The sequence below is a fragment of the Fulmarus glacialis genome, unplaced genomic scaffold (genome assembly GCF_000690835.1).
Source record: "Fulmarus glacialis isolate BGI_N327 unplaced genomic scaffold, ASM69083v1 scaffold18653, whole genome shotgun sequence".
Taxonomy (NCBI): Eukaryota; Metazoa; Chordata; class Aves; order Procellariiformes; family Procellariidae; genus Fulmarus; species Fulmarus glacialis.
The window spans coordinates 9,588-22,310 of NW_009203770.1; the positions used below are offsets into that span (position 1 = coordinate 9,588).

At 40.2% G+C, this 12,723-nt stretch overlaps 1 protein-coding gene across 1 annotated transcript; it reads left to right on the forward strand.

Moving 5' to 3' along the window:
* The first annotated feature begins 268 nt into the window (after positions 1-268).
* Positions 269-12,066, forward strand: LOC104070457 (riboflavin-binding protein {ECO:0000303|PubMed:19416692, ECO:0000312|EMBL:BAH22358.1}). The gene is made up of 5 exons (XM_009574764.1): positions 269-420; positions 1,149-1,248; positions 2,367-2,495; positions 7,589-7,700; positions 11,709-12,066. The coding sequence occupies exons 1-5, from the start codon at positions 282-284 to the stop codon at positions 11,943-11,945; spliced, it is 717 nt and encodes a 238-aa protein (XP_009573059.1). The 5' UTR covers positions 269-281; the 3' UTR covers positions 11,946-12,066.
* The last annotated feature ends 657 nt before the right edge of the window (positions 12,067-12,723 follow it).

The following is a 12,723-nucleotide window of genomic DNA, read 5'->3' on the forward strand; positions in this document are numbered from 1 at the left end:
TTATAACGTTTTCATAAATAGCCTGAACTATTGGTGGCTTTTATCACTTGCCACTGAACCTCAAAAATAGGTAGCAGGAGTATAAGTGTTCAGATATAAGCAAAGAGAAAGGGAGAATGTGTGTCTTAATATTTATGTGTGCATCTTTGCTGAGCGTATTTTATTTGGTTACAAATGTAGCTTTTTTAAAGCAGTCCTTCCTTTCAATGTTATGGCTTCTCCTAGAAATAAAGGATATAAATAAAGACTTCTCTCCATACAGGAAAAAGAACCGAACAACAATGCTGAGGTTTGCTGTCACCCTCTTTGCTGTCATAATGTCATCTACCTGCCAAAAATATGGATGTCTGGAAGGGGACACCCACAAACTGAAGCCAAGTCCTGAGGCAAATATGCATGAATGCACTCTGTACTCTAAATGTAAGAGTGGTTTAATTTTTGCCAAATATAATCTAGAAGTACAGCTTTGTACACACTAATTATTCTGGCAGTTCCCTTAATTTCTCAAAAATATATAACATGCAGTACATGTTGCATTTGAAAAGCTTCCTTCTTGGCATTTTGCTGCATGCAACCCAAGAGTAAGATTCTGGTTCTTAACAAAGTCAACTGCAAAACTCTCATTGACTTCATTTATTATTTAAAATATTTTTAAAATTCTGATGCAGTTTACTTTTCTTGTAGCTCCATCTGCTTAAAAAAGTTACAGCAAAGATGAATTTGGTTTATTGTGATTAAATATAAAAATTAATTAATTGTAGCAGACACCAAATGGGAAAGGTTGGAATCAAAATTCTATAGTGAACAAAGTATAGTATTTATTACATTTCTTCAACTCTCTTTTTATGTTTGGTAGCTTTCAAAGTTAGTATCCTTCAGGATATAACATCTGGCAGAACACTAGTAAAATTCTGGGGGCTCTCTGGGCACACCTTGACAAAGCACTGTTGACACCAGCCCATGTCACTTAGCATTTACAGTGCTACTTCCAAAATCAAAAATGTTAAGAGTTTGAGTATATCCTCTAGTTAGTACTAAGAGACTTTATCATGTTATGGATCAAAACAGATTCATCTTACATTTTGAGTCTTCCAAATACAGTATTAAAGAAAATCCTTATTGCAAGATCTCTGTTTCATTCCTAACAGCTTCCTGTTGCCATGCAGACTTCACAGAGCAATTGGCTCATTCCCCAGTAATTAAAGTAAACAACAGCTACTGGAACAGATGTGGGCAGCTCAGTAAATTGTAAGTCAGCTTTCATATTGTCTGTGTCCTGGTTCAATAGATCTGTGCTGTAGCAGCCACACAGCTAATGGTAACTCCCCCTAGAGTTGCTGATGGACAGTCCCTAGGTTGCCCTAGAGATTATGGCACCCAGCCTAGTTCCCATCATCTTGTCTCTATACCTGACCAACGACTGGCTTTTCTTCTTCTCCTCTTACAAAAGCTCATGAATCCCTAAGTATATACTATTTGTGCAGAAGGATTTATGCCACTTCATCAAGAAAGAGTTATGTTTTTTCAGGCTTGCTTTCAGGACAGAACCAGATCTAGCAATGCAAAGCAGTCATAAACCCAGTAGGTAACAACCACACCACACCTCTGTAGCTCTCCAAAGCAACCATCACTTACCAGGCTTTTTCCTTTGTTTAGAAAGCAGATCAACTAGATTATTTAATCTCGCAAACAAAATGGACAAGAGTCCAGAAATGAAACGTCTGAATATTTAGAATAAAAATTCTTGTAGTCCTGTGGGTTTTGTAACCACGAAGAATGTCTTCATAATTAAGATTTTTAGTACCCCATTAGATGTTAGAGCCGTAAAACATGGCAAGTTATAGAAATAAAAGAATGAAAGTACAAAACAATTAAGCAAAAACAGATGTGCAAAAGTAAGAGCTATTGCCTGCCACTCCCAGAAGAGCAGCAACAGTATGCGTTTTTAAGTAACTTCAGCTGGGCTGTGGGAGAATCTAAAGATTAGTGAAACCATGAGGCTACAGCACAGAAGTAGTTTTGTACTATAGTTTTAAACTATATTTCACTATTGCCTGGAATTGTTCTTGCCAGGAAAACTCAAGACCTCAAAAGTTTACAGAAAGCTCACACAAATAGGGCTGAAATATGCATGGAATCATTTGTGCGCTCTTTAGCTGGCTACGGTAATGGCACGGTCAGCGTCTGTACACAATGCCAAAGGAATGAGTTTGGAACCTAGATACTAACAGGGCAAAAGGATGCTTTTCTATGTTTTTCTCCTAATGTGTAGTATTGCATCCACATCAAAGCAAGCCTAGAAAACTCAGGCTATAGCCTTGATGCTAAGAAACAGGCTTATTTGTGGCTTTTCTCACCCACCACAGCTGTGAAGATTTCACGAAGAAAATTGAGTGCTTTTACCGGTGTTCTCCACATGCTGCTCACTGGATCCATCCCAGCAATGCTGCTGGTATTCAGTCTGTTCCACTGTGTCAAAGCTTTTGTGATGATTGGTAGGTTCAGTTTTTTATCAAAGTATTTTTATTTAGCTTTAATATGCCTGTGTTACCAGGGTGTCAAGGACCACGGGTGAATGAAGCACAGATCTCCCAATCAAGTGGCATTAAGATTCAGTGGTGTTGCACCACCTTTATGCTTTTTCTCTTGTTCTTCGTCTTCATTTCTTGTTTGCCATCTCTACTTTTTCCTCTGCTAAGCTACTACCCCCAAAATAATAATGACACAGGCTGAATGCAGGATGGAGTCTGCCAGAGTTTAGTGACTCAGGGACAGCACTGCCCTGCTCTACGTGAGGATGCAGTGCAGTGGCATCAGAAGTGCCTGACGTGATGGAGGAGCTCTCACCATGTTGACAGGCACCAACAGCAGTGAGGGCCTGCCCACCCTTTGAAAAGTCCATGCCTGTGAGTTAGCATTTATGCAGTTTTAAATCTAAATTTTAAATCTAAATACTTGATCATGATATGATACATTTCTTTTATATGTATAAAATGCACTACAAAATCATGAAAGCAGCCACTTCCTGTATGTTTTCAATTAATTCATGTAACAAATTATCTTAATTCCTCAATTTTTCACCCCTGGCCTTTTCTCTTCCCTTCCATCATCCCTCTCTCTAAAACCACTTCTAAAAGCCTGAATCTCAGAGAAACTTGCAGCCAAGTAATGCTAAAAATATTAATAGCAATGAGCAAGCATAATAGCATTTAATTTTGTTTCCCAAAATATACCATCAGGTAATCACATTATTTTTTGAGTGCATGACATGTAGTGGGACAACCCAGCACGTGTCTGTCCTTAGTCTTGGGGTAGGAGCATTATATCCAGGTGGGGTACTGAGATTTTTTCAGTGGTCCATATATCCCGCCCTGCCTCCCTCCCTGCCTCCCTCCGTTATGAGATGTTGGATCTTAAATCATGTCATATAAATCTCAGTACCATATTAATGTTATGCCTAGTAACTACAGTAACTTGCCTGTATGGTTAAATTGGTGTGAAGCATAGTACAAACAGCACAGGCTGTGTTCCCGCTATAGGATTGTAACTGCTAGCATCCCTTGAAAGTAATGAACTGTGAATGTCTGAATCCCTTAGGCTGCTCTCAAAATCACAGAAAACTGTTTTAATACTTCTAAAAACGTTATAAAAGAGCTTTTCTTGGAAGCACAGAACCAGTAGTGTATGGTCAGGTTCTCTTGCACTGCTCTGTACAGTGCTTTCCCTAGCGGTTATGCAACCTGGATATTACTGACACATGGATCCATTTTCACTCTCATCTTCTCTCCAAGGGCAAAGTCATGTATGCAGTGCAGTATTTTGGTAGGATTGTCTTTAAATATGTCTCCATTGCTTTGTGCCAGAGAAGGAAACAAGAAGCATAGCTTGCATTTGTAATGGAAGACAGTGAGAAGGGCTGATATATTTCTTAGCTTCCCTGGAGTTTCCTCTAGTGATGGATTTTATTTCTGTGTTAGGAAACTCCATGTGCCTCAGGAACAGATTTGTCTGTCTTTGTCTTTGTCTGTGCAGTCTTCCTTCCTAAATTTTTGGTAATCTTCTAAACTGAATCCAGATTATTGACCTCCTTGAAGATGAAGACCGAGACCTTGAATTTGCCTCAGTGCTCAGAATCTCAAAGCTCAGAACCAAATATTAGCAAAACTTGAAAGCATTTGGATATTAAAGCATTGGAGTTGCCAGTGAGCTTTAGAATAGATCCAACAGGCAAAGCGATAGAATACCAATATCTAAAACAAACGTATCCCAAAATAAGTAGCATACAAAGTCATCACCAAATTGCTATATCCAGTGAAAGTGTAAAGATGAAAGAAAATATACCCTGTAAGTTTAGTTTGCATCTATGAACTGGTTTAAGCCACGCTTAGTATATATGAGATTTATACCAAAGTGTACATGGTGGGTCAATATTACATAGCAAAACCCTCAGTGTCCCCTGGGTATTGCCAGAACCTCCAGGTAGACAGCATTTTTAACTTTTGTTGTTGGAAAGTATGGGGGTGTGTGATTGAGAGCTGCTGCACAGGAAAAACTGACCCTTTTCCAGTACAGTCTCCTGGCACAGAGTAGGCTCAACTCTAAACAAGTACTGAACAATGATCTATTGCCCCTGTTGGCATCATAGATGCCTGGCCTGAATCAAAAATGTAATGATGACCCGTTAACCGTGCATGCTAGTCTGTGTGCCTGCCTAATGCCAATGTCAAACCCATTCCCTCACCCTGCTTAAGGCCTGAGGCTAGAAAAGAGCCTGGACAGAATTCCCACTCTTTCTGGTGATTTAAAGTAACATTTTTTCATGTTCTATTCACTGGAGTCCCTTTAGCGTGCTGTAGCACTGCTAGTGATGTGACCTACTTTCTCTACATGCCGTGAGTGTGCCTGCTGCATACTGTGTGTCTTTGTGGCCAGCAATGTGCAGAGGATTCTGAATAAGCAGTGACTTCATTTAAAAGAAATTCATCTGACTAGTTTGGGGCCTTCCTTTTCTTCCTATTGTCTTAGGATTCCTTGCTCCCACTAGTCCTAAAACTATTGTTTTTGAAAGAGCCCGATGTACAAGCCATTTTCTAATCCACCTGCCCTGTGCCCTTTAAAAGAGAAAGAGCTAATTATATAAAATGAGGGGGAAAAAAAGCTTTAAAATAAAAATATCCTGCTCATTGTGCATAGGGAACCAGTTTGTTCAGGGAGGATCTTTTAAGTATTTATGTTCATGTTTCTCAGAGGTTTTAATTAATGTTTGAAGAAACCACTTATGGGTCTCTGGTCAGCAGACATCAGACTTTTCATAAGCCATGATTTTTCATAAATTTAGCTTCATAATGACTTCCATTGGGATAAAGCAAAACTTGTAACAATAGAGTTATGCCTTGCTACCTGCTTATATAAAAAAACAGAGTCAGGCAATAATCATAATTAGGAAACGTTTCATTTGACAATTCAATAGACAACAGTGAAAAAAAATATAAATACTTTAACAAACATTTCATTCAGATTCCTGGGGAAACCAGATGCATAGCATGAATGCCCCAGTTCAGTAAAACTCTGAAATACATATTCATAATTTGAAAAGTATAACTGAAGGTGACACTAATTTCAAAAGAAGCAGTTCTGCCCTCTCCTAAGCCCCAAGGGCTGCTCATTCTTTCCCCTTCCCTGTCCCCACCCATGTGCCAGCGGCACTGTCTGAAAGGCCATGAAGCAACCCCGGCCTGGGAACCCATCAGACTGAAAAATACTTAGCCAAATAAAAAAGGAAACCAAAAAAGAAGACTGTGGGAAGGGCACAACTGCTTTAAGTGGAAGTGCTAGTATTACTCAGCTCACAGTAGATATTGATCGACTTTGCTGGCAAGCAATGGATTTAAGTGCATGCGTAAAGTAAAGGACATGCCTATGTGGCTTGAAGAATCAAGGGCTTAATTGTTGAATCTTATGCTGATCTGTGGAGAGTTCAGAAGTGGTGATTAACAAAAAGTTTGCATTGATGCTTTTAACTGGTGTGCCTTCAAGCAGGCAAAGTGACTAGCATTGGAGAAACAGCTGTCACTTGGGAGTTACCTCTGTGTGTCTTTCTCAGTCAGGGTACATGCAGCAGCTAACAAACACCAAACCAATTATTCCTACAGTCCCTGGTCCCAAATCCAGTCATGGTACAAACTGGTAGGATCTGCCTATTAGTGTCACATTGTATTAATTTATCAAATTGCAGCCTATATTTCCAGCAGAGCTGCTACCTCTGGCAGCAGATTCAGGGATGAACATATTTGAGAATACGCGTCTCCTGCCCCAGACCTGTTTAGTTCAGGCCCTGGTTACCCTCCATCTGTTACTGCTCTTTCTCCCTCCAAGAAGCCCAGAAAACCTATGTGAAGGTTCTGCAGATGTGTATGTTCTTACCTTTCTGCATGTGCAAATGTACTGCAATGTCTAGTTCATGTAGTTCTGTGACCATGTGACAACCTCACATTTCATTTTAAAATGTAAGTCTGCAGCCCTCATGATATCAAAGTAGTTTTGGAAATATGTCCCTGAAGATTAAAAATGACAAACAGAAAATATATCCAAAGGCATTAATTACAAATACCGTGCTGAACTATGCTAACTTTTTGAAAGCTGCGCCTGATGGCTTTGGCACTCTCAATTACTGGTGTGAATAGTCCACCTGAAGCCACTGAGACTAAATTTAAGTAGATGTTAACTGATTTGCAGAAAGTGATCCTTAACAAAGGTAAGAGCCAAAAAGTAGAACATAAAAAGAAGTGGAAGGAAGGAAGGAAATTATGTAGGATAATGGTAAGTCATGAAATCTCTCATCGCACAGACCAGTCAGTTGCATACTGTACTTGTTCCAGGCCATTTATAGGCTTTTTTTTACATTACCGCTTACAAGTTAAAAATAACTTAAAATTTAAAATTTTAGACCCTATGCCCTACAAGACTCTTATCTTTCCTCCTTCACTTCAAGTTTAATGTCTTTGAAAATGTTGTTCTGATGCTGACAGCCTATTATTTTATATGATTTTGTTGTTTGTGGATTTTCCTTATTTCAGCAAACATTCCTCATAGCAACCCAGGAAATATCATTCTTCCTCTCCCATATTAATTCATAAATACAAACTTTCCCCACATCTCCCTCAAGTGACAGTTCACTCTTAGCGTGCCTGTGCCCTGTCACAATATTGAACATCAGCATTCCTGAAACTCCCTCCCACGCAGTATTTCCTCCACTCAGTAACATCAGCAAACATAACCAAGCAGAAAACACTGCATGAATGAGTGTTGCTCCTCAGAAGAGCCCTTTACTTAAGCCTGTGAATATAAAATGTAGCGGGTGAACTGTTTAGTTTTCATTGGGATTTAGGTCTTCCTGGCCAGCTCAGAGTTTATGTACGTGTCAAGCTAAGATAATGTGTACCTTTCTTGAAGATCTGTTGCTAAGCTGCACTGTGCAACCGTACCACGTTACCAGCATAGCCCACGTAGACTTTTTGACAAGTCGAATCTGAGTCCACTGAAAAAAAGTGAGAGAAATAACTGTATCTTCCACTGTATCTCCATGAAGGTATGAAGCCTGCAAAGATGATTCCATATGTATTCGTAACTGGCTGACGGACTGGGAATGGGATGAAAGTGGAGAAAACCACTGTAAGAATGAATGTATTCTGTACAGTGAGGTAAGAAAACCTGATCAATTGGAGCAGAAAAAAATGGCCGTAAGAATTTTTTTTTTTTTTCCTGAATATGTGAGTGTAAAATGCAACAGGTGAATTATTTTTAATGCAGCAGTTTCAAGCCATACCTACAGCAGACTTTTTAAGTATATAAATTTTAAAACATTTATATCTATGTAGATCGCTTACTCTAAGTATATATACATTTAATTAATCACTATTCATACCACTTGTGAAACAAAAGTAAAAGTTCAAGCAGCACTGATATTTTAACCACAGTGGTGTTTAGAAAGTAAAAGATAAATGAACTTTGTTCATACAACAGAGACACTGAGATGCATTTTATAAGGTTCCTTACATAATGTGGGGCTTTACACACCTCTGCCTTTTTAAATTGGGATGTAAGTTCCCAAATCACTAAGGAATTTTTAAGGTTTTCTTGCCTATTAGGCATCTTTGCTCTTTTCTCTATTTTACCTTGTCATGTTCAAGTCTTTCTCCATCCTCCAAATCCCTAAGTCCTGACATTCTTCTAATTGTCTCCCTTTTGTTCTCCATAGACCTATCATATCTCTAGTGTGTGTTCTCCATTGTGTCTGCCAATGGCTAGGCAGAGCTAACTTCGTTCTCTAGAACTCTGATGGTTAAAGAGCAGCACTGACAAGCTTTCTGAGAGCTCATCCCATCTTTCTGAGAAGGTTTAATGGTTGGGATAACTAATTTTATGAGCAAAAGTGTATAAAGTGAGAACTGACAAGACTTATAGGAACGAGGTTGCCTGGAATGTGATCTAGAGACCTTTTTAAAGTCGGGTAGGATTTTTTTCTAGTGACTCTAGTAAGTTTAGCATCAGAGCAATATAATAAAGCTCAAAACTGCTACACTTATTTGAATATTTTTAACAGTTGAACTTCACTGAGTCCATGAAAGCTGTCCAAACTGCAGAAGTAAATGAAATTTAAGTGTAGTGCTTAGGGACTGGTAGTAAGGCTTGCAGAGATCCCAGATTCATTGTTTTAAATTCAAGTGCATGTACTTCCAGAAGTCAGTTCAGCAACTGATGTAAGTGGAAGTCACAGTCCAGTTAGTGCAGGATTGCTGTCTGCCTTGCAAAAGTGACACTAATCATCACGCTCAGGAAGGTGGCCAAAAAACAAATGGGCTGCGGAAACTTACAGCTTAGTTTCCCAGATGTGCTAAATCATCAGTAGTTCCAGATGAAGTGAAAAACGAAATTATAATCTCCGTAAATAACCTCCAGTCCCTGTTCAAACTGTCCCTGGCCCAGAGATAGGAGTTTCTAACCTTTAATTCCCTTGTATTTATTTCTTAAAGAAAATATACCATCTGCAGGGAAAAACATGCAGCAAATACAGAGGTCTTATCACTTGAAGCCAGGCACAGCTATTCCTAAACTAAATTGAACCACACCCTAAACTGCCCATGTTTTTCACCAAAAATAGGTTTGCATGGTAAGTAAAAATAAAGATGAAGTTTCTTCAGAGAAATTGAAAAAACACATTTCCTATATGAAAACTACATGATATACAAACACTAGACTCACTTGGTTTGGACTCAACTCACGGAAAACAAGGTTACTGTTACCCAGAAGCACAAAGGGTTCTCCAATGTCAGAGCACTGTGGACAGATGCTTACTTTCTTTTGATTCCCTCAGCTCATACGGAGGAGCAATCAGCAGCCCTACATTTGACATATGCAAGTGGTTGTAGAGACTATTTGGAACAAATGCTGAATATGGAACAAATGCTGAACATTAAGAATGCACAATGGATCATAGCCAGTTTTAGCCTGGCTAAAATGAGGCACATTTTGTCACTGTTCTCTCAGCTGAGTGCTCCCGAAGCAATGTTAATGCATAGACTAGAACATCTTCCAACAAGCTGAAGAATCAGAATCCTTTGCAGTAATTTAGGGACACATTTGGTAAATGGGCTGTGTGCACTGTTTGTTTGCTGCAGTATTCTGGCTATGCTCTGATCTTTAAGCAGAGTTAGGAGCAAGGTCAAAATAAAATTACCAATTTAGCAAGTGGAAGAGCATGAATACATGTTACAGAACCTGCGGGACATAAGAATAGGATGTAGTCATGTCTCTTGCATACAGACCTAAGAAAACACACATCACAGCTTTTAATACTTTCTGGAATGATTAGCTAAAAGCAGGTAGAAATCCAGCAACTGTACAGGAGCTGGAAGAAAATGTCTACAGCTGCTTAAAAACATAGGAATAGTGGGAAAGAAACAGCTAAGATCTGCATCCCTGAGAACACAAGGAGAGAACTAAACGCAGCAACCTTTCAATTTCTGACCCTGCATTGCTCCCAGTGCACTAGCCAACCTCCACACTCCTCCTCCAGCAACTGCAGCATCCATGAAGTGAGCCCTGGCTAGAGATGGCATGAACTGAAAAGCTATTTTGCAGACTACAGTCTTTGGGGCTGTTTGGAATGGACTCTGTATTATTCACAAAGGACAGATTTCTAAGGCAAAAGCGATGATTATGATTTCTTCTCATCTGCCTTCCTGCACAGTATAGGTCAACATAGTTTTGCATGTGGGGAGACAGGGAGACGTCTCATAAGAAGAACTTGCTGTGGAAAATAGGTGGAGCAGAAGAAGCTGCAGGACTACAGATGCCCAGTCCCACTTCTGCATAACAGACTTAAATCTGTAATCATTAATTTTTTTCACAGAGAGCAGCTTCCATGCAGAAATCTCCCAATCACAAACAGGGCACCTTCTCCGAGATCCACAGTGTCAGATCTTTATATGAGCTGGTGATGACGGTAAACCAGCGCACCATCCAGAAATTACAGCACCAAGAGAAACACTGTAGGATTAAAGAATCAGCAAGGACCGCTTGTACTATTACAGATGAAACACAGCTTCCCTCAGAGAAATGCTGGTGACACGGTCAAGGTGAATCAGTCAGTAATGGAGCGGAGCAGTCCTGCTGCCTGGTTCGCTATTTCAGTCGTTAACACTCCCACTCCTTAATTCCCAATACTCCTGCCATCACCCCCAGCCCCAACTTCATTCTTAGTTTTGCTTCTGGGAGTACGTAAAGCTTCCTTTACAGAAACAGAAAAGATTGAACTTCAACCACAAACACATGTGAGAAGTGCAGGTAAGATAAAGTGTATATCCTGCCCACTCTGTGGCTGGACATGATAATTCCTAAGCTAATACTCTTTAGGCAAACTCAAGCTGGGCGGACGTAAGGTTGTCACAATGTGAGCTTGGCAAGCAAGAAATATCTCTATTGTGCGACTGTACAAGTCCTATGACACAGGCCTTACAAAACAATGTACTATCAAGAACGGGACAGATTCACTTGCAGAGAGTGCAAGAAGCTGCAGTTTACAATTTCTTGACCAAGAAAGGCCGTTGCACCACTGGACACAGCACTTTGGAGGCTTGAAGAAAACTTCTTGTCTTCAAGCAGTTTCTAAGTTATGTCCCTTCTCTTTGTCTGTGAGGCCCTGCCTGGTCACGATGTACACTGCAGCAGGCACAGTAAGATCCCATGGAGCTGTGACTCCACTGGGCTGTCTCTAGCCTGTAGATATAAAGATTCCTGTATTCAAAACACTCAGTCTGGCGCTTTCAGCACTACTCAGATCCCGAGACATGTCAGAGTGTCCAGACATGCTACAAGGCTCTCACAACACAACTTTGGTCTGTCAGACCCAGAAAGCTAGCTGGGATGTCAGCCCCAGGGCTGGCTGTTGATCACTTTGCACTTTGTGTAATCACTTGCTCTCACAACAGCCAAATCTCTTTTGCCAGTTGTGGGACTGGATAACATTTTAAGATATCTCAGAAGTGATGAAGCATGGCACACAGCAAGACAGTGGATGACTGCAGGCTGCTTTTTTATAATCTAGTACCAATTTTTAAAATGTTATAAATATTTATCAATTTAATACAAATTGATTTTTGCTCAATTCTTTTTAAAATGTAATGATGCATTTCTTATTTGACACACAGATGTATGCAAATGGGACTGACATGTGCCAGAATATGTGGGGGGCATCATTTAAGGTGAGCGAATCCTCCTGCCTCTGCTTGCAAATGAACAAGAAGGACATGATGGCAATCAAGTATATCCTACCCGAAAGCTCAGAGGAAAGCTCCAGCATCAGCAGCAGCGAGGAGCGTGCCTGCCAAAAGAAACTCCTGAAGTTTGAGAAACTAAAGGGAGAGGAAGGGGAACAGACAAGATAAATGCTGGTGGATGTATGTCAGGACAAGAGAAATCGTCGTGAAAGCTGGGCTCAGGGCATCAAGCCAGCCTGCTTTATCCTTACTTCCTAGAACATAATAAATCAATGGCTGGTTATATTAATCTTTCTCTGATGTTTTTGCATCTGCATCACAAAGCTCCCGGACAGGTTAGCACAGGTGTGATCTTGTGACTTGAACTGAACAGCTAGAAGCCTGAAGGTAACATCTAGGGGTTGACTTTCAAAGAGGAGAGGCACAGGCAGCTCCTGCTGACTTAAAGTGGAACAGTGAGAACTAGAGACCTCATGGAAGGCCATGCCAGTAATGCACCAAATCTTCAACCCAAACCCTTCATTAGCACAGGCACACAGCACTCCTGTCACAAGTTCCTGTGTGCCTGGCTCTGCTCAGACAAAGAAGAAATGCTGCAGGCAGAAATACAACAGTGATCCTGGCTACTGACTACTGAAAATGTATTTATTTTGTATTTCAAAAACATTCGTGCAAAACAGGGATTGTGGTGTACTAGATAAATCCCTGGATCCATATATTGCCAGTATACAGTATGCACAGTCTGTTGCTCTGGGCTTTTACTTTAAACAACAGCAGTACAAAAGTCTCCTACAATATGAATTTGAAGCATGATTTTGAGTGCAATTAATCCCACTGAATGATTCCAAACAGAATGATCTCTGACAAATGGAACTGTCAGGGAGGGCCCCAATCAGGTTTCTCCCATCAGTAATTCTGCTTCCCAGCATCACTGTTGCGGTCAAAG

Bases quoted from the DNA above. Each gene is read 5' to 3' on its own strand.
- LOC104070457 (XM_009574764.1), top strand. From the start codon at position 282: ATGCTGAGGTTTGCTGTCACCCTCTTTGCTGTCATAATGTCATCTACC. The intron at 2,496-7,588 runs GTAGGTTCAGTT...ATCTCCATGAAG, and splicing joins CAAAGCTTTTGTGATGATTG to GTATGAAGCCTGCAAAGATG. The intron at 7,701-11,708 runs GTAAGAAAACCT...TTTGACACACAG, and splicing joins AATGTATTCTGTACAGTGAG to ATGTATGCAAATGGGACTGA.